The sequence below is a fragment of the Hyperolius riggenbachi genome, chromosome 2, assembly GCF_040937935.1.
Source record: "Hyperolius riggenbachi isolate aHypRig1 chromosome 2, aHypRig1.pri, whole genome shotgun sequence".
Classification (NCBI taxonomy): domain Eukaryota; kingdom Metazoa; phylum Chordata; class Amphibia; order Anura; family Hyperoliidae; genus Hyperolius; species Hyperolius riggenbachi.
This window is the reverse complement of record NC_090647.1, coordinates 338,025,128-338,051,736: the sequence shown is the minus strand read 5'-3', so window position 1 is coordinate 338,051,736 and position 26,609 is coordinate 338,025,128. Positions and strand designations below refer to the sequence as shown.

At 43.5% G+C, this 26,609-nt stretch overlaps 1 protein-coding gene across 7 annotated transcripts in view; it reads left to right on the top strand.

The window, feature by feature from the left end:
• ANKS1A (ankyrin repeat and sterile alpha motif domain containing 1A) overlaps positions 1-26,609 on the top strand; it is a 178,185-nt gene that overhangs the window by 42,272 nt on the left and 109,304 nt on the right. For 5 of the 7 annotated variants that reach the window (XM_068269416.1, XM_068269413.1, XM_068269412.1 and 2 more), the window contains exon 4: positions 25,076-25,129. The exons of the other annotated variants lie outside the window; for them this stretch is intronic. In XM_068269416.1, coding sequence (XP_068125517.1) covers positions 25,076-25,129 — 54 coding nt within the window. The remainder of the gene's footprint in view (positions 1-25,075; positions 25,130-26,609) is intronic. 7 annotated transcript variants of the gene reach the window in all.

The window sequence follows — 26,609 nt, the reverse complement described above, 5'->3', positions numbered from 1 at the left end:
TCGTCACCACGCCGGCCGCCTCGCGTCATCATGGCGGCTGGCGTGACAATACTGCGCATGCGCGATTAATCCGCACATGCGCAGTACTGTCACGCCAGCCACTGTGATGACGCGAGGCAACCCAGCGTGATGACGACTGACATCATCTTCCCGGAAGAGAGAGCCCGACACTCGGTCCTGGTGTTGCCGGGAGCCATTTCGGAGCAGGGCCTGGGAGAAGAGCCAGAGGGACTTCCCAACCTACGGTGGGCTGGAGAAAGCCCCAGGTAAGTTCAGATTTTGATTTTATTTACTGGTCAGAGTCCCTTTAAAAGCGATTGCGATTAGCGATAGCGTTTTTGTAGTGGGTTCCAGGCCTGATGGTGTGTATGTGTGTACCGTCCCAGTCCTACTTAGAACTAAGTTGCGTTTCTTTCTTCTTTTTTCACATGGTAAGGGTTAAGAATCCAGGACATTTTCTTGCAGCTGTACAAAAGGGACACTTAACTGGAAAAAAAAATAGCTCAGTTACTTACCTGGGGCTTTTTCCAGTCCCCTGAAGCCCTCCTGCTCCCTTTGCTGTGATTCCGCACTCTGCTGTCCCTCTCCATGAGTCAGGCTGCAAATGCGCAGCACTGGTCACGCCCCTCCTCTAGTCAGTGCACTCAGTGTTCTCATGCATGGTAGCTATTTCTGCGTACTGCGTGACAGGAGTATGTTGTAGGAGGCATAGAGCCGCGCATGAGGTGATCGGAGGAAGACATTGGGGGAACCAAGTAGTGCAGGATGACAGTGTTTAAGTTCCCTTTAAATCACCTGCAGCGTAACACTTATTATTTATTATTATTATTATTATTTATTGTCATAGATTTATAAGGCACCAACATATTCTGTTGCGCTGTACAAAGTGAGAAACAAATATGGGGTACAAAATAATACAGACAATGGTATACACCAGTGTACAAAATACAGAGTTGGTACAAAATACTGAAACTGTACAAAATACAGAATTGGTATTGGCAGTGACTATTTTGTATTATATAAGTCCTATTTTGTATTAGGACTGCAAATACAATTGTTTATCTTCATGCTTCATCAATCTGCAGGAATAACAGTCTTGTAGTGTATGCCTCCCTTAACCAGCTTAGCGGTATGGATGAGCTCAGTTGCCGATCCGCCACTACCCGACGCGTAACAGGCCCCCCCCCCCCCCCCCCCAAATCAGTGCCAGGCAGCGCTGAGGGGTGGATCGGGACACGACGTCGATAGCGTCATTCCGTTCATCGCTATGGCGACGTGGGAAGCCCTAAAGGAGATCCCGTTCAGAACGGGATTTACTGGTGGGTGTGATTGCCGGCGGGAACCGGAAGGGTGGGAGGCATTTGGCAGGGAGGGGGGAATCGTGTAGCTAGCGCTGAGCTAGCTACATGATTTAAAAAAAAAAAAAAATTCAAAAAATACTGCTGCGCAGCCAACCTGGTGATCTTAATAGAACGCCAGGGTGGTTAAGACCTCAGCCAAGTCTGCTATTTTCAAAGGTGACTTTCTTCCCTTTTGCACTGCTAATTGGCATCTGTCACGAAAGTCACTGTATGCGCCAAGGAGGCAGAGGAAATGGAAGCCAGAATCTGGGATTGTTAGCTTTCTTACCAATTTATTAATAATTGGTATGCAACTGAGCAAAGTGCTCAGCAGAAGCAAATGAGATCTTAACCTTTCCTGACAAGGTGTGTTATTAACTTTTGTCACACATAAGTTTGTAAATTATGGCTATATATACTACAGTCAGACTAGACCACACTTATAGATTAGGTTCATAGTTAGATTGTAATATAGGTAAACTTGAGTGCACTATCAAGCCAAGAACTGTTTTGCCTATGTGCTTGTTTTACTTAACCCCTTCACCACCGCTGGTACGCATTTTTATGCACCTGAAAACTTCACTCAATAACCAGGGGCGTAGATATGCGTACTCCTTTATTTACCTCACTATTCCCGATCTCAACACCGATGGCGTTAGTTTCCGTCGCAATCACGCCGTTCTGTGATCGGTGAAAGGGAACAGCTTGTTCCCAAATCCTATCATAGTGCCTGTGATGAATGAAAGCTGGTGTCAGCTAGACGTCAGCATTCATTAACAAAGTAAAAGTTAAGCAGTTACACTTACTGCTTCCGTGTACTTTTTACAGTACTTGGGAATTAAGTGTAGCGCTATCTTGTGGTTAAAAAGTAAAAATACACCCACATACACTATTATATAGAATAAATACAGATTTTATTATTTTTAACCCCTTTCCCCCCTCCCCATAGTTACCAAAATGCACATTTAAAAATAAAATGCATAAATTGTTATCTTAGGACTTTATAATACAATATGTATATCATGAAGGTATATTACTGTTAATTTTGTGAATAAAGGCTTGTAATTATTGATCTAGTATAAAAAAGGTAAACTTAAGAATGCATGTGAAATAAAATAATTCTTAACAAAAAGTACCACATAAAGAAAGCCTAATTTGGAGTAAATAAAAGAATATATAGATTATTTCGATGTAAGTAATGATAAAGCTACTGGCGAATGAATGGGAGGAGTGTGATGTGAAAATTGCTCTGGTTTTTAAGGGCTCGTTTCCACTATTGCGGTGCAGAATCGCCTGGATTCCACCGCTGTTGAAATTCCATGAAATAGCATGCGGATGCGAATTTTTGCGCGTTTTTTGCCGCGAATTCGCATGCGAATTCGCATAGGTGAGGGTATATGGGAATTTAACCATGTCACTGCCTGTTTGAATTACATTGGCACCTATGCGAATTCGCATGAAAATTCGCATACCATAGCCGCATGCGAATTTCCTATTAAATACATTAGCGGCGATTCGCATGCATTCCACTCGCAGGCGAATTCGTTGGCTCTTTTGTGCGTTTTTTTACCGCTGAAAAAAACGCACCTCAACAACGCTACAGTGGAAACAGGCCCATCCACTTGCATTACATGTGCGAATCTGCATGCGTTGGACGCATGCGGATTCGCGATAGTGGAAACGAGCCCTAAGTTGAAAAAAAAACCTGCCGTGGGGAAATGGTTAAAGCTAGGTACTCAATTTTTTGTACAGCTTGGGATGTACAAGGGATGGGCAATGAGATGCAAATACCAGAAATCTGCAAATTTATTTTGCTTGAAAATGGATCATGGTGAAAATGGTGGAATTCTGATTGGTTGTTTTTCAAGCTGCATAAATTATCATGCAGAATTTGCCAAATCCTGCTTCAATTATTTGCATTTTATTGGCAACCCCTATACTGAGCTGCTGGAAAATATATTTGTTTACATTTTAGAGCAGGCCATACCTGGTGTCAACCTCTTTGGCTTTTGCTGATGTCTGGGAACGTTTTCCTTACCTCCTGTCCTGGTGGAAACAATAACTGCAAATAATCTAAGATGAAGTTATCACTCTAGTGGGATGCAAGGAGACCGCATAGTTGAGAAGGTTTGTCCATCTCAGAGATACCCCTGCAGAGAAGTAGCTTTGTACTTATTTTTTATTTAAACAGTGAAGAGGCGGCACACAAAAGGCTTGCTATTTAAAGCATATATTGATGGAGCAACACTACATGTTACGAACCATCACGGTTCTTCATCAGGTGTGATGGTTCGTAACATGTAGTGTTGCTCCATCAATATATGCTTTAAATAGCAAGCCTTTTGTGTGCCGCCTCTTCACTGTTTGCATGATTCTACCCTCAGGTGGGTGACCTGAGTGAGGCGTAGCACCGGCAGTTCAAGGATTAATTTTCCTGAAGGGGTTCCAGGACCGTGGCCAAGTTCAGTGTGTTATTTTTTATTTAGTATTTATGTAACCCTGACATTTCCGTAGCACTTTCACAGAGTACAGGGGTGGCGTAGTAGATAGCCCTCTCGCCTTCCAGGTTTTGCAGAGTTTGTATGTTCTTCCCATTTCTGTATAAGTTTCCTCTGGGCACTCTGGATTCCTCCCACATTCCAAAAACATACAGATAAATTGACTACGATGGACATCTATGACTGTAGTAGGGATTAGATTGCGAGCCCCTCTTGGGGACAGTTAGGGCATTTGTTTAGAAAAGTTCTTAGCCATCTACAGCCAGCTACCCATGTACAGGGAGTTGTCTTTTCTAGCAGTCTTTTCTTTTTCTTCTTCTTTTATATTCAGCAAGTCTGTACTATTCAGAGACCTCCTGTGGAATTCCTGAGGCTGGGAACACACTAGGCAGTGCGGGAAAGGTAGCGTTTCGCTGCATATGCGTTTGTGCATTTTTAGTGTGTTTTCCGTGCGTTTTCTGTGTGTTTGCATTCTTTTACTGCACATGCATTTTTCTTTCATTTTGTGTGCGTTTTAATGTGTTTACGGTTCGCATTTATAAATAGCATATGTGTTTTGCATGCGTTTTTTTTTATGCGTTTTATGCAAATCATTAGGAAGGCAGGAAGCGAAAATACATCATTAAACGTTTTTTTTTTTTTTTTTTTTTAAAGTATACAAAACACATAAAAATGCACCAAAACGCAAAACCTCTGCACCGTCATTGACTTTCACTATGTGTGTTTTAGCAGCATTTTGGAAAAATATGCAGCAAGACCAGTGTTTTTAAAAATGCACATTGCTGAACGCAAACGTATGCGGTTTTTCATGCGGCCCATTGACTTGCATTATGTGCGTTTTCCGTGACCCTAGCGTTTCTGCCTAGTGTGTTCCTACCCTGACTGTGTCTCTGGATGGAGGTGTCCCTCTTTTTGTTCTCTGGGAACTGTGATCTTTTCTCTTGAGGTTCATAGGCACAGTGTAGAAAGAAGATGATTCTCAGAGGACTGAAAATACAGAAGCACACTTCTACCCAGGGACAGCCAGGAACTTCATACAGGTTTCTGACTTTCATGAGATTATTGGAAAGCGGAGTAAAATTCACTTTTGTTTGGGGGTGATCTGACTTGCAATGAGATTTCCTTAGAGCCACCTAGTTGCAAGCATGTCTGCCTAGGCTGCTGCTTCTGTCCTGTGTTATTTAGTCCAATATTTTACAGCTTTTGCAGAGTATGCACTTCCTTAACATTTCTTGTTGTGCGAAATACGTAAGGGGATTACATGAAGGAGATGTAATTAAAATGTTCCTTTCTTCTTTTACTGCATTATCTTTATCTGCTGATTTGAAAGTCTGAGTTATGCTGCCAGCTTGCTCTGTGTAATCTTGTTTACGTACCCATAAATGGTTTCTTTTCAGCACCTAATCATGACATGGCAGGTTAATCAGCAAAATGCAGAAGCCAAACAGTTTTAGATATTATCAGTTGATAGCTCTTATTTTCCCATGGCTGTGTGCAAGCCTGGGGCATATGCTTAGTGTACAGAATGGCAGAATGCATGTCTCTGTTGCAATCTATGAAAGAGACAGTAAACCAGTCTGTCATGTATAGCATGTCATGTGTATTAAACAAGATTTACATAAATGTTTCATCTAATCATATTCCACTAAAAACCTAAACAGAGGGCCTCTTCTAACACTGTCTAACCCAAATCTTTTCTGAGCTGGCTCCAAGTGCCTGCAAAGCCTACAGTTATTCTGTGTTTGTAAGCTACAGTATATGTATTGTTGTTTCATTACTTGCAAACAAATTTATTGTGTTGTGCCCCAACTATAGTTGGATAGGGGGTTGGAAATTCACATCATTGCCACAGGCAAGTGTGGCTGCAATCTTAGAAGCTCCACCCCTGGTCTACTAGTAGTTTAATGATGTTGTCCTAAACTATTTACAGTTGATGGCAGGGCTGTGGAGTGGGTATAAAAATCATCCATCTCTGACTCCTCAGTTTATGAACCCTCCGACTCCAGGTACTCAAACATTGCTCTGACTCCTCGACTCCAACTCCACAGCCCTGATTGACGGTGGAAGCACTAAACCACAGCAGGCAGATCTTCAGAACAGCATTTCAGGAGGTACAGTTTACTTTCCAATGTGCTCTAGGGTGCAAAAGAAAGAAGTGACGTAAAGTGAATCTGAACTCTTGCACAGGACAGAATGAAAACATAGAGAAATGCACCCTGTTTGTATTCAGAGAGTTTAGCCTAATTCCCACTCATCTGTGACTACTTACCACTGTAATTTGATCTCTTCAGCTGTGTCATCTCAGAAATCTACTCTGCCACGGTAGAGCTGCTAATTTGTAGATGCTGGATGTTAACACCATGTCTGCTCCTATGAAAGCAGGAAGTATACACACTGCAGATTTATTGCAGAATTTGTATCCGCTGTAACAAAGAATTTTTTTTCTTTAAAGGTTATTATGCTGTTGTGTATGTTTTAGAGTTCTGAGTTCAATGCTGCCCATAATTAGTCATACCCTTTGCAAATTTTTGACTTAAAGTTACTTTTATTCAACCAGCAAGTCATTTTTGACGGGAAATTACATACGTGTCCCCCAAAAGATAAGACCATGTACAAGGGGCATTATTGTGGGAAAAACATTTCTCAGCTTTTATTTACATTTGAGCAAAAGGTGTCCAGTCCAAAATTATTCATACCCTTCGCAAACTGTCACAGTCTGTGGGAAAATACAAAGTTGTATACCATTCCAAATAGTCCAAGCTGTTCTAAAGCATCCTAATTACCCTGATTAAACGGACCCTGAGCAGGGCCTTAAATTAAAAGACTGTAGGCGGCGAGGTCCCCCGGCATCCTCCTGGTTCCTCTCCCTGTACGCCGGCCCCTTCGCGTCATCACGGCGGCCGGCGTGACAGGTCTGCGCATGCGCGGTTTAGCGTCAGCAGACCTATCAAATGAAATATTAAAGGAAATCTTAAGTGGGGAAAAAAAGATTTACTTACCTGGAGCTTCTTCCAGCCCCACCCCCGCCTACCAGGTACCTCTCTGTCCTCTCACTCTGCACAGTTTTTGTTGCTGTGCCCTCAACTGAAGCCCATGACTGGCTCAGTTGCAGGCTACTGCGTATGCGTGGCCCTGGATGCACGCTTCCTCAATTGTGCTCCTGTGGCTAGGTGCATTCTGCACATTCGCAGTTGCAAGGTTTGCAAACTAAGCATGCGCAGAACTGTGCCAGCCAGGAGAGTGCGATCGAAGAGACACGTATAGAGTGACAGCAGCACAATGCAGCAGACTGGGAGAACCTGAAGGACTACAGAAAGATGCCCCAAGTAAATCTTTATTTTATTTTTTTCCTACGCAAGTAAAATATTTAGCAGCTAGTGCTGTTCTTAAAATATTCAACTTCTGTATCATTTACAAATTTATAATATACAGTGTACATGTCTTGTAAAATAAAACATGGAGCAGATATTTTCCTTATGATGCTTCTCTGTTTGGCTGGGAAGGATCTGTATCCAGGCTGTGGTGCCACCAATAATTAGGTCTCTGTGAACACTCTACAGTATTTACCTCTTTATTTGTGGATGGTTGTGAGGTTGCCATGCTACTATGGTTCATGAAATGTAATTATTTTGTGATGTAATCCACTGTTATATTAAAGTTTTTACCTTTGCAGTGGCTTGCTTGCTTGCTTGTCTGGCTGTATATTTTCTCCTTCCACATAAGCACAACATATTTAAAGCCAAACACCTGCCATAAATCTAGTTTCTTTACCTGACAACCTAATAATCAGGGTGACCAAATGTACCTTTGTTCGCTCAAATGAGGTTTCTGCAAGATGTTTTAATTTATGCAAAAAAATATATTTTCTGATTGTTTTGGATGACAGTTTGCTAATGAATACTGTACAGATTTGCTTGCTGAATCCTGCTGAGCAGTAATACTATTCAATGGAGGAGGATGAATAGGAGAAATGCTGCAGGAAAATGTGATAGGAATGTGCCTCGATTCTCCAACGTAGCATATTGTTGGAGAAAAAGACCTTAGAGATACCTTACTGTGTTTTATTAAGATATCTAACTTTAGAGTTCTCATTTTTTCTGTTCCATTGGGATTTAAAGTAAACCTGAAATCTTTACTATCGTTGTATTAATACTTACCTGGGGCTTCCTCGCTGTCCTCTCCGGCCACTATGTTCTCCTGTTATCACCACCGGTAATCTGACTGTCTGCTCTCTTGTGCGCATGTGCACGCCAGGTGAGGCATGCGCAGGAGCGCACAACTGGTCAGATTACCAGCAGCGATAATGGACAACAGAGCAACCAGAGAGGACGGCGAGGAAGCCCCAGGTAAGTATGAGTACAACAATGGTGAAGATCTCAGGTACACTTTAAAGGGAACCAAGCGCCACTTTTTTCTGCAGTTTGTCCTGGTTTCTAATAGCTATAGGAGCTTCCATGCCACCCCCCCCCCCATTTCTAGCTGTCCATTATTTATGCAGGGGAAGGCGTGAAGATAGCATCTATGACTTATCTAAAATCTTTGAAGCACAGTGTCATATCTCTCCACCCCTCAGCTGATGACAGATTTTGTTTGCTCTCTGCTAATGTGTGCAATAAAATAATTACATCAGTTCTTATCTGCCTGAAATTTCTGTGGTCGGGCAGGCCTCGGATGTAATGTAATAAAGGCCTCTGCTAAACTTTTAAATGTAAAAAGAGGAGATAACATTTTAAGTTTTTTTTATTTTTATTTTATTTATTTTTTTATGAGCCATATTGTTGGCATGCATTTTAATGTGCTATTGGGATGCCCTGGGTGCTAAAAATGGTATTTGGAAAAAAGTGGATCTGAACTCAGAACGTCCTCTCTGCTCTAAAAGATATGCAACAGGATAATAACCTTTAAAGAAAAACATTTGTTTGTTACAGCTGATACATATCCTGAAATAAATATGCACTGTTTCTACTTCCTGCTTTTGTGGAAGCAGACATTAACAATCCTGTACTTTCAAATGAGCTTATCTGCCATGGCAGTCAGTCATGTGACACGGGAGAGATCAAATTACAACTTGCGATTAGACACAAATGAGGGGGAATTAGACAGGCTCAGGCTAAATACATACAGGGTGCATTTCTCTGTTTTGCTTCTGTGCTGTGCAAGAGTTTAGGTCCACTTTAAGCAGTCAATTGACATGCTGGAATCGCCTTTTGCAGCTAGTTTTAACCACTTGAGGACTCAGCCTTTACCCCCCCTTAAGGACCAGCGCTGTTTTTTCCATTCAGACCACTGCAGCTTTAACGGTTTATTGCTCGCTCATACAACCTACCACCTAAATGAATTTTGGCTCCTTTTCTTCTCACTAATACAGCTTTCTTTTGATGCTATTTGATTGCTGCTGCGAGTTTTAGTTTTTATTATATTCATCAAAAAAGACATGAATTTTGGCAAAAAAATGATTTTTTTTAACTTTCTGTGCTGACATTTTTCAAATAAAGTAACATTTCTGTATACATGCAGCGCGAAAAATGTGGACAAACATGTTTTTGATAAAAAAAAAACCATTCAGTGTATATTGATTGGTTTGGGTAAAAGTTATAGCGTTTACAAACTATGGTGCCAAAAGTGAATTTTCCCATTTTTAAGCATCTCTGACTTTCCTGACTACCTGTCATGTTTCATGAGGTGCTAAAATTCCAGGATAGTATAAATACCCCACAAATAACCCCATTTTGGAAAGAAGACATCCCAAAGTACTTACTAAGAGGCATGGTGAGTTCATAGAAAATTTTATTTTTTGTCACAAGTTAGTGGAAAATGACAGTTTGTCACAAAAAAAAAAAAAAAAAAGTTTTCCATTTCTGCTAACTTGTAACAAAAAGAAATGAAATCTGCCATGGACTCAACATGCCCCTCAATGATTACCTTGAAGTGTCTATTTTTCAAAATGGGGTCATTTATGGGGTGTGTTTACTGTCCTGGCATTTTGGGGGGTGCGGAATTGTAAGCACCCCTGTAAAGCCTAAAGGTAGTCATTGCACTGTGGGCCCCTTAGCGCAGTTTGGCTGCAAAAAAGTGTCACCCATATGGTATCGCCATACTCGGGAGAAGTAGTACAATGTGTTTTGGGGTGTATTTTTACACATACCCATGCTGGGTGGGAGAAATATCTCTGTAAATGACAATTTTTTGATTTTTTTTACACACAATTGTACATTTACAGAGTTATATCTCCCACTCAGCATGGGTATGTATAAAAATACACCCCAAAACACATTGTACTACTTCTCCTGAGTACGGCGATACCACATGTGTGGCACTTTTTTGCACCCTAACTGTGCTAAGGGGCCCAAAGTCCAATGAGTACCTTTAGGATTTCACAGGTCATTTTGAGAAATTTGGTTTCAAGACTACTCCTCACGGTTTAGGGCCCCTAAAATGCCAGGGCAGTATAGGAACCCCACAAATGACCCCATTTTACAAAGAGGACACCCCAAGGTACTCAATTAGGAGTATGGTGAGTTCATAGAAGATTTTACTTTTTGTCACAAGTTAGCGGAAAATGATTTTTATTGGGTTTTTTTTACCAAGTGTCATTTTCCGCTAACTTGTGACAAAAAATAAAATCTTCTATGAACTCACCATACTCCTAACGGAATACCTTGGGGTGTCTTCTTTCTAGAATGGGGTCATTTGTGGGGTTCCTATACTGTCCTGGCATTTTAGGGGCCCTAAACCGTGAGGAGTAGTCTGGAAACGAAATTTCGCAAAATGACCTGTGAAATCCTAAAGGTACTCATTGGACTTTGGGCCCTTTAGCGCAGTTAGGGTGCAAAAAAGTGCCACACATGTGGTATCGTCGTACTCGGGAGAAGTAGTACAATGTGTTTTGGGGTGTATTTTTACACATACCCATGCTGGGTGGGAGAAATAACTCTGTAAATGGACAATTGTGTGTAAAAAAAATCAAAAGATTGTCATTTACAGAGGTATTTCTCCCACCCAGCATGGGTATGTGTAAAAATACACCCCAAAACACATTATACTACTTCTCCCGAGTACGGCAATACCACATGTGTGGCACTTTTTTGCACCCTAACTGCGCTAAGGGGCCCAGAGTCCACTGAGTACCTTTAGCATTTCACAGGTCATTTTGAAACATTTGGTTTCAAGACTACTCCTCACGGTTTAGGGCCCCTAAAATGCCAGAGCAGTATAGGAACCCGACAAATGACCCAATTTTAGAAAGAAGACACCCCAAGGTATTCCGTTAGGAGTATGATGAGTTCATAGAAGTTTTTATTTTTTGTCACAAGTTAGCGGAAAATGACACTTGGTAAAAAAAAAACAATAAAAATCATTTTCCGCTAACTTGTGACAAAAAGTAAAATCTTCTATGAACTCACCATACTCCTAATTGAGTACCTTGGGGTGTCTTCTTTCTAAAATGGGGTCATTTGTGGGGTTCCTATACTGCTCTGGCATTTTAGGGGCCCTAAACCGTGAGGAGTAGTCTTGAAACCAAATTTCTCAAAATGACCTGTGAAATGCTAACGGTACTCATTGGACTCTGGGCCCCTTAGCGCAGTTAGGGTGCAAAACAGTGCCACACATGTGGTATTGCCGTACTCGGGAGAAGTAGTACAATGTGTTTTGGGGTGTATTTTTACACATACCCATATTGGGTGGGAGAAATATCTCTGTAAATGAACAATTGTGTGTAAAAAAAAATCAAAAAATTGCCATTTACAGAGTGATTTCTTCTACCCATCATGGGTATGTGTAAAAATACACCCTAAAACACATTGGTTTACTTCTCCCGGGTACGGCGATAGCACGTGTGGCACTTTTTTTGCAGCCTAACTGCGCTAAGGGGCCCCAACGTGCAAAGACTACCTTTGGGCTTTACAGGGGTGCTCACAATTTAGCCCCCCCCCCCCCCCACATGACAGGACAGTTAACAAACCCCACAAATGACCCCATTTTAAAAATAAGACACCACAAATTATTCCATGAGGGGCATGGTGAGTTTATAAAAAAATATATTTTTTGTCACAAGTTAGCAGAAAAGGATACTTTGTGAAAAAAAACAAAAAACAACAATTTATGCTAACTTGTGACAAAAAACAAAATCTTCTATGAACTCACCATGCACCTCACGGAATACTTTGGGGTGTCCTCTTTCCAAAATGGGGTCATTTGTGGGGTCTGTCCTGGCATTTTAGGGCCTCTGCAATCATTACATGTATGGCCAGTATTTCTGCTATACTCCTTATATTGGGCATACAGGTAGTGCATTCTGGGCTGAAAGGAAAAATGAACGGCAAACATCCCTTCATTCACATCGATCAATGTGGATGAACAAATATCTGCCAAAAAATGTGAAACAAAAAGAAAAGAAAGAGGGACATAGGAGCTGCCACCCCAAAAATCCAAACCCACCAGCTCGTATGCCCAGGCAAACCTGATTTATTCATCCACATCGATCGATGTGAATGGAGAAATCATTGCTTGAGTTCTTTTTTGATACAAAGTGCTTGCCAAAGCATATGAACCCCAACACCGCTCCTCGGCCCATATGCCTCGGCAAACGTATCTTTTTTACTGTGGAGGAGAAATCTCGTCCTACAGCGCTGCATGCACCGATTTTGTGTAACCTGACAGACGCGCAATGTTCTGTCAGGATGCACCATCAGTGCTGCAGCTGATTGATTGATTGATTGGTCGGTCGGTCGGTCTGGATAGAAAAAAGAGAGAAGAAAAACGAAAAAACAAAACAAAAAGGAGGGGAAGGTGTCCGCCTGGACATAGGAGCTGCCACCCCAAAAATCCAAACCCACCAGCTCGTATGCCCAGGCAATCCTGATTTATTCATCCACATTGATCGATGTGAATGGAGAAATCATTGCTTGAGTTCTTTTTTGATACAAAGTGCTTGCCAAAGCATATGAATCCCCAACACCACACCTTGGCCCATATGCCTCGGCAAACTTATCTTTTTTTACTGTGGAGGAGAAATCTCGTCCTACAGCGCTGCATGCACTGATTTTGTGTAACCTGACAAAAGCGCAATGCTTCTGTCAGGATGCACCATCAGTGCTGCAGCTGATTGGTCGGTCGGTCGGTCGGTCTGGATAGAAAAAAGAGAGAAGAAAAACGAAAAAAACAAAACAAAAAGGAGGGGAAGGCGTCCGCCTGGACATAGGAGCTGCCACCCCAAAAATCCAAACCCACCAGCTCGTATGCCCAGGCAATCCTGATTTATTCATCCACATTGATCGATGTGAATGGAGAAATCATTGCTTGAGTTCTTTTTTGATACAAAGTGCTTGCCAAAGCATATGAATCCCCAACACCACACCTTGGCCCATATGCCTCGGCAAACGTATCTTTTTTTACTGTGGAGGAGAAATCTCGTCCTACAGCGCTGCATGCACCGATTTTGTGTAACCTGACAGAAGCGCAATGCTTCTGTCAGGATGCATCATCAGTGCTGCAGCTGATTGGTCGGTTGGAAAAAAAGAGAGAAGAAAAAAAAAAAAAAAAAAAAGCAAGCAAGCAGCAAAGCACTTCAATAACATTAACTTTTTAAACTTTATTAAATATGTTCAAACCAAACAATAACATTGGTAACCAAATATGAACTTTTTTGCTTACCTGTTTTTTTTTGTTTTGTTTTTTTTACCTGCGAGCTGAGGATAAACTTCTCCTCCCCCATGGGTCAATGTGCAAAGTGCAAATCGCACAGATATGTGGCGAAGTACATTATGCATTCTGTCCCAAGTGAAAGGAGAGGTTTCTGGCAGGCCAGTGTATTTGGATCTCTCAAAACCTGATGTTTGGGTTCACACTGCATACTGGCCTATCCGGTCGGTCGAGCCCGCCGCACCGTCTCGCCCAAAATAGATCTTCAGGGAATACCACAAGAGTAGCATTCGGCCTAGTAATTAACTGCGTCGCCGTAGACTAACATGACTTCCGGGCCGACCCAAATTGCCGCAGAAGCCACGCAGTAACGTAGGCATGCACTAGCGTTAAGTCAAGCACTTCCGGCGTAGGGGGGGACCGCAAAGTGTGACTTTTGCTAGGCAATTTGCCCTAACGCATCGCGCCAGTGTGAAATAGCACTGAGAGACCCTTGTGTGCCTACTGCTGTGTCTGTAGTTCCTTAGGTTCTAAAAGTGTGCCTTCTCGTGGTACCTCTCATAACACTCCCCTAGGCATAGGCCAGGCTGGTCAGGACAGCGGCGACAGTAAACGGGGGAGTCACGCCTTATTCCAGCCTTGCTGCAGACACGACATCTTTTTCTGGGGTTGCGTTGAGTTGGGGTACTGGGAATCGGGTAGGCGTAATGCCTTCCATGCAGCCGGCTAGTTGCATTTGGGGGTTGGGCTCTGGCACCTTCTGGATAGAGGAGTGCCGAAACAATGTCTTCCTGGAATTGAAGGAAAGATCCAGTTCTCCCAGCCTTACTGTAGAGAACAAAGCTGTTGTACATCGCCAATTGAATTAAATACACAGACACTTTCTTATACCAGCGTCTGGTTTTCCGGGAAATTAAATAGGGCCCTAACATCTGGTCATTGAAGTCCACCCCTCCCATGTTGGCATTATAGCTGTGGACGGCGAGGGGCTTTTCAATGACCTCTGTTGCCCGTGTATTTTGTACTGTCGTGTCTGTGTGAATGGTAGACAGAAGGTAAACGTCCCTCTTGTCCTTCCATTTCACCGAGAGCAAGTCATCGGTACACAAGGCGGTCCTCTCCCCCCGTTGAAGTCTGGTGTTAACGAGCCGTTGGGGGAAGCCCCGGCGACTAGGCCGCACGGTGCCACAGCATCGGATTCCTTCTAACTTTAAGTGCTGAAAGAGGGCCACACTTGTGTAAAAGTTGTCCACATAAAGATGGTACCCCTTCTGGAACAAGGGTGACACCAAGTCCCACACAATCTTTCCACTGCTCCCCAGGTAGTCAGGACATCCGACCGGCTCCAATTTTGAGTCTTTTCCCTCATAGACCCTAAAACGAGATGTATAGCCTGTGGCCCTATCACAGAGCTCATACAGTTTCACCCCATACCGGGCGCGCTTGCTTGGGATGTACTGTTTGATGCCAAGGCGCCCGGTAAAATGTACGAGGGACTCATCTACACAGATGTTCTGTTCAGGGGTATAAGCATCTGCAAATGTGGATGACAGGTGGTCTATGAGGGGCCGAATTTTGTGGAGCCGGTCATAAGCTGGGTGGTCTCTTTCATGACAGGTGTCGTTGTCATTGAAATGCAGGAAGCGCAGGATGATCTCAAATCGCGTCCTGGACATGGCAGCAGAGAACACGGGCATGTTATGTATTTGGCGTGTAGACCAATAAGAGCGCAATACATTTTTTTTGGTAATACCCATGTTGAGGAGAAGGCCCAAAAAAAATTTTCAGTTCGGAAACTTGGAGTGGTTTCCACTGAAAAGGCTGGGCGTGGCAGCTTGTCGGATTGGCAGTTATAAATTGTGTGGCATAACGGTTGGTCTCAGCCACAATTAAGTCAAGGAGATCCTGGGTGAGGAACAGTTCAAAAAAGTCTAGGGCTGATCCTAGTTCAACTGTCTCCACCTGGACTCCAGACTGGGCGGTGAAAGGGGGCAGTACGGGTGCGGCGGGATCAGGGGAATGCCAATCAGGGTTTGCCAGCACCTCTGGAAAACCAATGGGAGTACGGGCCCGTCTACTTGGTGGCTGCGAATCGGGTCTTAATTCACGTACCACCGAACCAGTTTCTACTTCCGGGCTGGTGTTCGCCACTTCACCAGGGTCTTCTACGGAAGTACTGGTGTTGAGAGGTCCAGGAGATGCTGCGCTGCTGGTGCATGCCTCACCAAGAAAAATCAGATCAACACCAGCATCACCCTGCTGCCCTTGAGACTGATCTTCCGCCACCTGCTGTCCAGTGACATGGGGTGTGGTACGCCTGGCTCTAGCCGGGACCTCAACCTCGTCATCGGAACTATCGGTCAGAGAGCCACTGCTGTCTACAGGATCGTACTCTGAACCAGAAGATTCGTCGAATAAGTCGACCCAATCATCCTCATCCGACTGGTCCATGTACCTGTAGATGTCTTCATTGGAAAACCTCTTTTTTGCCATGGTGGCCTGCTAAATTTAGGAGGTATTCCTCTGAGACTACCCAGGAAAAAGAGCACCTACCTAGCGAAATGGAGTACTTGAGAGGTAGAGAGCTGTGGTCACTGAGTTTTGATTAAAAAAAAAAATCAAAACTGCTGTTTACAGTGCCACAGCTAGTGTACAGTGTTTTTTGCAGTGATCAGAAAAAATAAATTTCTGTCACTGCGGTGGGGCGGGCTGAACGCAGTGCAGGCGAACGATCAGGTCTGATCGGGCAAACACTGCGTTTTTTTGTGGATCCTAGTGACCCTAATATAGATCTGACTGTGATCACTAATGATCACTTACAGATACTATATAGTACCAATGCTGATTAGCGACAGTGATAACGCTAATTAGTGACTGTGGTGCAGTGGGCTGAGCACTAACTGACACTAACAACCCTTTTGCCTAGCTAACTGGCCTAACTGTTACCACTAGTGATACTAAAAAAGTGACAGTTTTCACTGATCACTGTTTTTAGATCACTAGGATAGTGACGGTGAGGGGGGGTTGGGGTTGGGGGATCAGAGAGCAATCACAAATAATCAAAAACAATCACGAGGCAATTACAACACAATTACAGCAATCTGCGCAATCAAAGCCAATCAAGGAGCAATTGAATCCAATAACATGACAATCAAAAACCAATTACGTGACAATCGAAGCCAGTCACACGACAATCGATGCTAATCACAGGGCAATTGAGACAATCGAGACACAGGGCAAAACAGCCAATCAGAGGGCAATTGGCACAATCAAAACCAATCAGGGCAATTGAAGCCAATCACACGACAATCGAAAACCAATTACGTGACAATCGAAGCCAATCACACGATAATCGATGCTAATCACAGGGCAATTGAGACAATCGAGACACAGGGCAAAACAGCCAATCAGAGGGCAATTGGCACAATCAAAACCAATCAGGGCAATTGAAGCCAATCACACGACAATTGAAAACCAATTACGTGACAATCGAAGCCAATCACACAACAATCGATGCCAATCACAGTACAATTGAGACAATTGTAGCCAAACAAAGCACAATCAAGCCTTACAGACAGGAGATAAGATACACAATGGCAGGGGGGAGAATATACGCAAGCAATGCACTAGTAAGGTGTGGGGAGGATCTGAGGGGGTGGGTGATCAGAAGCCCCTAAGGGGTAGTTGGGGGTCTGATCTGATGGATAGGAGTGACAGGTGGTGACAAGGGGTGATAGATGGGTTATTGACGGGTGATAAGTGGGTGTTTACAGCAGGGAAAAACAGATGCAAACAATGGACTGCTGATGTGATCAGGGTGGGGGGGGGTCTCGGGGGGATCTGAAAGGGTGGGTGGGTGATCAGAAGCCCCGGGGCAGTTGGAGGTCTGATCTGATGTGGGGCAGTGACAGGTGGTGACAAGGGATGATTGACAGGTGACTGATAGGTGATTGACAGCTGATCAGTGGGCGATTACAGGGAGATAGATAGTATACAGGGGGGGGGGGGGGGGGTCAGGGGTGGGGGAGATCTGAAGGGGTGGGTGGGTGATCAGATACCCCTAAGGGGTAGTTGGGGGTCTAATCTGATGGATGGGAGTGACAGGTGTTGACAGGGGGTGATAGATGGGTTATTGATGGGTGATAAGCGGGTTTTTACAGGGAAAAAAAGATGTAAACAATGGACTGCTGATGTGATCAGGGGGGGGGTCTCGGGGGGATCTGAAAGGGTGGGTGGGTGATCAGAAGTCCCTAAGGGGCAGTGGGGTGACTGATCTGATGTGGGGCAGTGGCAGGTGGTGACAAGGGATGATTGACAGGTGACTGATAGGTGATTGACAGTTGATCAGTGGGCTATTAGAGGGAGATAGAGATATGCAGTATACAGGGGGGGAGGGAGGGGGGGGGGGGAGATCTGAAGGGGTGGGGGGTGATCAGATAACCCTAAGGGGTAGTTGGGGGTCTGATCTGATTGATTAGAGTGACAGGTGGTGTCAGGGATTGATTGATGGGTGATATGGAGGGTGGTTGGGTCTAAGCTGCGTGCTGCAGGGGTGTACAGGGGGGGGTCTGATGGGTGCTGCGGGTGATCGGGGGGTCTGTGGGGCTCCTAAAGAGTGTGGTGCGTTCACTCACTGTGCCTGCTCTCCTCGCCGGTGGTCGATCGCTAAGTGTGACCACCAGCGGGGAGGCAGGCAGTATAATACAGTTTGTTAGGTAAACAAACTGTATTATACGATTTCAAGTGACTAATTCGAAAAGTTACAACCCGCCGGCGCTGCGGATTGGCCGGCGGGTTGTAGTCACAAGGGGGCGGCACCACGTGACACAGCGATCGCGCGGCTCCCGCCGCGCGATCGCTGATTAATCACCGAGAACCTGGCGACGCACATGTGCGTGGCTGGTCCTCCAGGAGCCACTTTGCCGACGCGCGTTATGAGTGCGCGGTCGGCAAGTGGTTAAAGAGATACTGTAGGGGGGTCGGGGGAAAATGAGTTGAACTTACCTGAGGCTTCTAACAGTCCCCCGCAGACATTCTGTGCCCACGCAGCCACTCACCGCCTCCAGTTCACTTCTGGAATTTCAGACTTTAAAGTCTGAAAACCAATACGCCTGCGTTGCCGTGTCCTTGATCCCGCTGATGTCACCAGGAGCGTACTGTGCAGACACAGACTATACTGGGCCTGCGCAGTATGCTCCTGGTGACATCGGCGGAATTGAGGACACGGAAACGCAGGCACAGTGATTTTCAGACTTTAAAGTCTGAAATTCCAGAAGTGAACCGGAGGTGGGGCCGGAGCATTGGTGAGTGGCTGCATGGGCACAGGATGTCTGCGGGGGACCATTAGAAGCCCTGGGTAAGTTCAACTCATTTTCCCCCGACCCCCCTACAGTATCCCTTTAAGTCTTACGGAAGATTCCACACATTCTAAAACTACTTAAACTTGTATTTGCATCTTCTTAAAATCATGTAAAAACATAAAGGAATCTTGTGCTTATATGATTTTTATGATTTTAAGAAGATTTAAATAAAAGTTTGAGAAGTTTTAGACGATGTGGAGCTCTTTGTGAGAGTTGAATTCTGCTCCGGGCTACAGCCGGACCACAGCGTGCTACAGCTGCACCTAGTGTCTTGCCGCTGCTGAATTCCTGTACACAGCCTGGAGCCCGGCAGAAGCATGGAGATCTCCATTAGGCTGCAAAGGAACAATGGGAATCCTCAGTAACAGAGAATTCTCATTGGTTCATGGTGGATCAATGTAAATTCTCCCTCTTGACCAATGTCTATTGCATCCTGTGAAGAGGCTCCTGCCAGCCTCCAGGCTAAGTGCAGAAGGACCGAGCAGCAGCGGGACATGGGCGTGGTAATCGCGGGTGAAGGTGACGTGGAGTGGACAGGGCAGATTGCTTCAAGAGGATGCAAAATGGATGGAGCACTTACCTTGCCCATTTTGCATCTGATCATGTGTGAACCGAGCCTAAAGGTGTTGTAATATGGGTAGCAGCATGTAATTGCCATTTAGGCTCAAAACGTCAGTCATGAAAAATGTCATGATTTTATTGTCTTAGTAACTTTCCTGTTCATAACGAGGGTAAAATATATTTAAAATATTATGTTAATATTAAAATACAGGTAATCCCCAACTTACGAACACCCGTCTTACGAACAACCCGGCGATACGAACGGCATGGATTCTGTGTTTCCATGGGAACAAGTCAAAAAATGTTTTTTCAAATTGGACTTTATTTTTTGAGAAAATCGATTTTAAGAAATTCAAAGAAAAATGGCTTTTAAACTTGTATAAACAGGTACAAAGGGCAGAGGTGACACAGGGGGACACACTGGAGGTACAGGGGAAAGAGATGGCACAATGTTCCGACTTAAAGGGACACTGTAGGGGGGTCAGGGGAAAATGAGTTGAAGTTACCCGGGGCTTCTAATGGTCCCCCGCAGACATCCTGTGCCCGCGCAGCCACTCCCCAATGCTCCAGCCCCGCCTCTGGTTCACTTCTGGAATTTCAGACTTTAAAGTCTGAAAACCACTGCGCCTGCGTTGCCCTATCCTCACTCCCGCTGATGGCACCAGGAGCGTACTGCGCAGGCCCAGTATGGTCTGTGTCTGCGCCGTGCGCTCCTGGTGACAGTGTCTCCCTCTGTGTCACCTCTGCCCTTTGTACCTAGATTCAGGTTAAGAACAAACCTACAGTCTCTCTATCTCGTTCATTAACCGGGGACTACCTGTAAATCCGAAGGCAGCATTATTAAAGAGTTTGAAGCCATAATAAAAATGTCTTTTTACCTTCTATTCTGCTGGGGCATGTTTGCCCCTGCTAAAACGCCGCTATCCCGCGGCATAACGAGGCGTCTTTACCCCCCAAATCCCCCCTGCTACCTCCGGGCAGTGCTTCCGTGTGAGGCAGGGCTATGAGCTGCAGCTCTGCCTCACATGCGTCTATCAGCGGCGGATCTCCGCCTCTCCCCCGCCCCTCTGTCTGCCTTTGCTGAGAGGGGCGGGGGAGAGGCGGAGATCCGCCGCTGATAGATGCGTGTGAGGCAGGGCTATAGCCCTGCCTCACACGGAAGCGCACAGGGGCAGCAAAATCTACAACCAAGTTGGTCATGGATTTTGCAGGGGGATTTGGGGGGTAAAGCTTGCCATTCGATAAAACCTATGTGTATTATGTTTTAAATGTGTTACATTTGGGGACCACAAGGGGCTAATGGCTGCACTTGGGGACCAGAATGGGTTAATAGCTGTACATGGGCACCTATAGGGGTTATTGGCTGTACTTGGGGACATAGAGGGGTTAAGGGCTGCAATACTTTTTGCAATTGCAGCCATTAAACACCTCCTGGTCCCCAAGTGCAGCCATTAAATTCTTATACCTAAGTGTAGCCAGTAACTTTCCTGGGTGATGCCATATTTATTTCCTTTTAAACTATACCATTTGCCTGGCAGTCCCTCTGATCCTTTGCCTCTAATACTTTAAGCCATAGAACAGGGGTCTCAAACTCAAATACAAAGCGGTCCTAAACACGGGCCAACCTCAATGTCTAGTGGCCACCTTCCTCCCTTATAACGTTTCCTGGTGTCTAATGGCTCCCCTCAAACTCCTATACAGTTCACCAGTGTCTAGTGGCCCTCCTCACTACTCTATACAGATTCCTAGTGTTCAGTGCTCCCCCCCCCCCCACCCCTCACTTCCCCTATATGGCTTCCCTGGTGTTCTAGGGCTTCACCTTCAATATAGCTTCCCTGATGGTCTAGAGCAGAGATCCCCAACCCTGTCCTCAAGTCCCACCAACCGTAAATGTTTTGCAGGAAACCACAAACCTTCACAGGTGAGGTAATTAGTGTCTCAGCAGAGCTGATTACCTACATGTGTGGATTTCCACAAAACACGCACTGTTGGTGGGCCTTAAGGACAGGGTTTGGGAACACTGGTCTAGAGTGAGCCACACATAATGCAAAGTGGGGGAACCACTTGGGGGGCAAATTTAATGGCTCCGAGGGCCAGGGTTTGACACATAAGCCATATAACCTATGGGGCACATTATTTTATTAAAAGCACAAAGGAAAGTTTGGCAAATGTTCTACACAAGTATGAAGTGTTCTTACCCAGATATTGTATGTCAAGGGAATGATGTTGTGCACAACAAGTGGTATTTTGTAAGCCATGTATGTCATAAAAGGGTTCTGCATGTAATAATGCACTGCTGTAGAGCAGAGCTTAGTGTAATGGAGACCACTCTGTATGTCTAAGCTGGCACAGCAATTTGAGTTATTGATGCTACGTACAGACATTGAGCTTTTCATGACTGAAACAATTGTTTGATAGTTTTGACATCACTTGGATGTTTTTAATACTGCTAACAAGTAATGCTCCGTGACGGAAATGTTTTTGGACTAATACTTTTGTCTCAGAGGACTTTGAGGAGCCCCCGCTTTTCCATCTCCACTTTAGCACCTAAGACACCTAGGTCATACATTTCTTACTGTCTAGCTTATTTTACCAGGACAAGAGCAATAAAGAAATTGGGACAGCTATCCTGAGAGAGAATGTGTGAATATCACAGTGCTAGCTGAATGTCTAGCCAGCAGAAGCCAGTCTATAGGAAAGGAATGTGAGATATAATCAATAGGGGAAATAATCAGTATGGAAGACAAATAAGTTGTGAAATGACAAGTGTGTGCAAGTAGTAACTGAGTAAAGTTAGCAGTAGAGAAAAGCTGATCAGAATGCTAAATGAATGCAGCAAATGTATAGTACTGAGGGGATAATAACGTTTTTTGTTTTATGTGTAGAAGAAAATATCTTAGATCCGAGGCCACGTAAAGTTGCAAGTGCAATAAGTGGAATGAGTGGCCACGTAAAGTTGCAAGTGCAATAAGTAGAAGGCAAAATGTGAAACGGAAAATTATGTGGATAGGCATATGGTATGCTGAGTGTTTGAGCAGAGGTGGTTTTTGGTTGGGAAGGTGTCTATGAATGTGGCTGGGCTTTACTGTGGCAATGTCATGCAGGTAGAAGTACCTAGTCAGCGATGTGGAGATTTGGAATTTTTCAGAGCAGAATCACTTTATTATTATTATTGACATAGACATTTCAGAAAGCAATAAAGTGTTACATTAAAACTGAAAAATAGTTGACCTGATCAACTGCTCCCCTGCTGTGACACTTGTTTATAAAGCAAGAAGACCACTTTCCATACTAGCTAGCTCTGAAATTGGACATTCTCCTTTAAAATGTTTCCTGTAGTGCAGTAATAATGTGCAAAAGCATTATTAATGTGGTGTAATAACATCAGTAAAGGTTATCTTTCAATCTCCTTGAGCAAAGGTAGTACACAAAATACAGTATCAATAAACTGATAAACCTAAGTGTATAATGTAAAAACAGCAATTTTGCTCTGTAAATTCCATCAACAACCCAATTCCTAAATCTAGTAATTCTGTAGTGTAACTTGTGCCACATAAAGTGTGTCAAAAATATGCATATTTTTGACCATATCAGAATTGAATATCACTTGTATATGTATATCACTTACGTACTGGATGACGTACTGGATTTAGGAACTCAACCTGGTGTTGAAGGAATCTGCACCTATATGGATCAATCAATTGCAATCTCTACATTATATCCTTCGGTGTACCAGTTTTTAAAAAAAAAATTATTTTGCTAGTGTCTGTGTGAGACAGAGACCACATTGGTCTTAAGGGAAGGGACATCATATACCAGAAATGACTGCTTGCTGTACGAGAGTATTTGAGTGGGGCAACAACCTCTGACACAGACTAACATCCAGTAGTTGCCAGCAATACTAATTTACTGCCATTTGTTTTGAAAGACTATTCACTTCTCCAGTCTTTAAAATAAACACTTTGGAGCTATCCTACTGGTCCCGGTCTCAGTACCTGTTGAGTCACTCGTGGAAAGAACACCCCAGGAGAGAAGTACAAGTTTTCAGACTTCGCTGGCTGCATACTCTTGCTTGTAATTGTACGCACTAAAGTAGTGAAAATTGGATAACAGCCTTAGAGGAAACTTGAACAGATAAATTAAAGTACCTTTTGAAAATTATACTTGCAACTGTTATTTTGATCCATTGCCTCTACCAGCATCTGAATCTAGGCCCTGAAAGAGCATGTATGTCAGCTATGCTCAGTCTTCACTAACTCCATTGGGTCACCTGTAGCTAACAGATCAGCATGAAAGACGTTGTTCTCATTTTGTGTGGTGCCATTTGTTTTAATACATTTCAAAAATATGCATTCGAGCTGTCAGCCCTTGTTAATCAGTTGGTTCATTCAGCGCCAATACATTTTTGCATGCATACTAAAAACTGACTGCATGATGCATTTTTCCTTTTGACACATGTTTTTGTATCGATATAATGTGATCACAGGTGTGCCATTTTAGTGCTAATAAACACATCTACTTGGGTATACAAATATGTCCATAAGTGTGAACAAAACCTAACTGACTAGTTTTTAAACAGAAATTTAAAGGGCACCTGAACTGAGAAGAATATGGAGGCGGCCATATTTATTTCCTTTTAAACACCAGTTTCCTGGCATTCCTGCAGATCTTTTTAGCTGCAGTAGTGTGTGAATCACACACCTGCAACAGGCATGTATCTTATTCAGTCAGACGTCAGTCAGAAGCATCTGAACTGCATGCTTGTTCACTGTCTATGGCTAAAAAAACTATTAGAGGCAAAGCATCAGCAGGACAGCCAGGCAACTGGTATTGCGTAAAAGAAAATGTCAGCATCCATATCCCTCTATTCAGGTGTACTTTTAAATGGCAGCCTCCATATTTCTTTTAACCCAGGTTTCATATAAAGCCCTTCTTAACTTAAAATGGAATAAAATAAAACTGCATGCCTCCTGTGGAAAGAATGCTGATCTGCAGCTACCTTATTGCTCCTGGGCCGTGCCTTTCCTGCCTCGCTGATGTAACATGACCAGGTAACATTGCAGTGTAGTCTGTACCCTGTACATTTCAGCGTCAGTTGGTTTTGGCATAGGCTTCAAGTGATTCTACACTTAGGCTACCTTGTGTATTCACCTTTATACAGACATTGACGTGGCAAGCACTGTTTAAATAAGCATAGTTTTGTTTTACACTGCGTATAAAGTATTTCCTGTTTTTTTTTTTTTTTTTTTTTTGATGCATTATCAGGCCACTTAAAAATGCCACCACTTGCTCTCTATTTTAGCATCTCTATTGGTAAAGTTTTCGAGATGCTTTGTGCTTATTTTACATTATGATGGAAAGTGGAGATTTTATTATGAGCTGTAGGGCACAGCTGGAATTCCAAAGGGAGAGTCAGGTGTGGATTTCTCAAGAGATAAAGGAAAATGATGGGTGATTCAATACACCAGTTTAAAGCTGTAAAAAAGTTGTCATATTTTTCAATAAACCTTTAAGGTAAATATCTAGTTCACCTTTTCTGTGCTTTGATTTCATTTACGTGCTTCCATTTTATTTGCAAAAGGTTTCAGGTCACCTCTCCTTTTTCAGTCGTTAATTTCATTCTGTCATTTTTTTGTTTTGTTTTTGTTTTGCTTTTTCCCTCATTTGTTTTTAGAATATCCCAGAAGTGAAAAAGTATGGCCCCTTCCATCCTTATGTGAATGCCAAGGTGTGTACACCCCTGTCCTGTTGACGTTTGTGTTTATTGTGCCATCCTTTTCTTTTTTATTCTTCTGTCCTGCTTATTTAATTGTTGGCTTAATGAGAGGCTTTATAATAGCGTGCTATTCTTAAAAGCGTGTAATTGTCCAGCTGTTGCTTTCCTACAGTGGTGTACAAAATATATTTGCCCTCTTCCTGATCTGCCCCATTATTGCATACTTGTACACTTTATGGTTTCTTATATTTAAATAAAATGCAATATCAGACAAAGGGAATATATTTAAACACAACATTGTAAATTACGTTACGTGGAATAGTTACCTGTGATGATCAGAAAAAAAGTAATGCAAATCATTTTACAACCTATTATTGTAGCCTTCCTCTGTTCCCATATTCTTTTCAGTCTATGCAGATGATTATGCCATGTTGCCTGCAACTGCTTTTTCAGGTTCAGGTATTGAGGGTAGTCTGGTCATGCTGGAAAGAAAGAGCTAGCTTGCCTATAGTGCTAGAGTGCAAACAGTGTGTCTGTTGAATCTCCTGTAGTACTTCAGAAGTACATGCGTCAAGCCTCTGTGTGGCACTCTTCATCCACTATGAGCCTTTATGCCAGAGTCTGTTTGCCTCCTCTAGTATCTCCTCCATTATATGCTGGCGTTCATCAATGTGATGTTTGTTGTTCCTGCTTTGTGTCTAGAGCTCCAAGAGGCGGATTCAGTGGCAGGGATTTAGGCAGCTATTGGTTGGGGTGGTTAGAGCCTGAAAGATCAGGATATGTTCTATAGAAGGTGAGGAAAGTGGGTGTGATGCTGTATGATCTGATCTGTTTAGGGTTAGGTAAAAGTATGGCTTTAGTTAGTTTTGAGAGTATGCTGTTCACAGTATGTTTTTTCTTTGTTTTTATCAATAAAAATCCACATTCTATATTTAGACAGGTATAATTTGTATATATTTTTTTCTCACAATCAATCAACTCCTTTATAAGCCTGCCACACATTTCACTGAGGTTACATCTGTGTCCTTAGAGTCATTAATAGTTCTTTTCAGCCAGATGTCTGGCGCAATATATAATACTCCAATATTTCATATCTTGATGTGATGTTAGCCCTGATGTGGAAGCATGTCCAGCTAGTAGGTATCTACATTGCCAACATAGCACTCATGTACCATCAGTATACTCCATACTCCGCTAGATTTACCATAAGCCACTGTAGGTACATGCCTACAGGCGCCTGATGATGGAAAGGCAGCTCACTCTGCTCCCAAAGTGTCTCCCCCCCCCCCCCCCCCTCCTTCCCTATGCAGAGCCCTGGTGAGAGTGTAAAGGAGAGGTTACTCACCCAGCTCTTGGAATTCCACTGACCACATCTCCCATTGGTCAGGGGCACATCTAGCTACTTAATACTGAGGCTCCTCTAGCTACCTAATACTTGGGGGCACCTCTAGCTACTTAAAAAATTTGAGGGTACTTCTAGCTACCTAATACT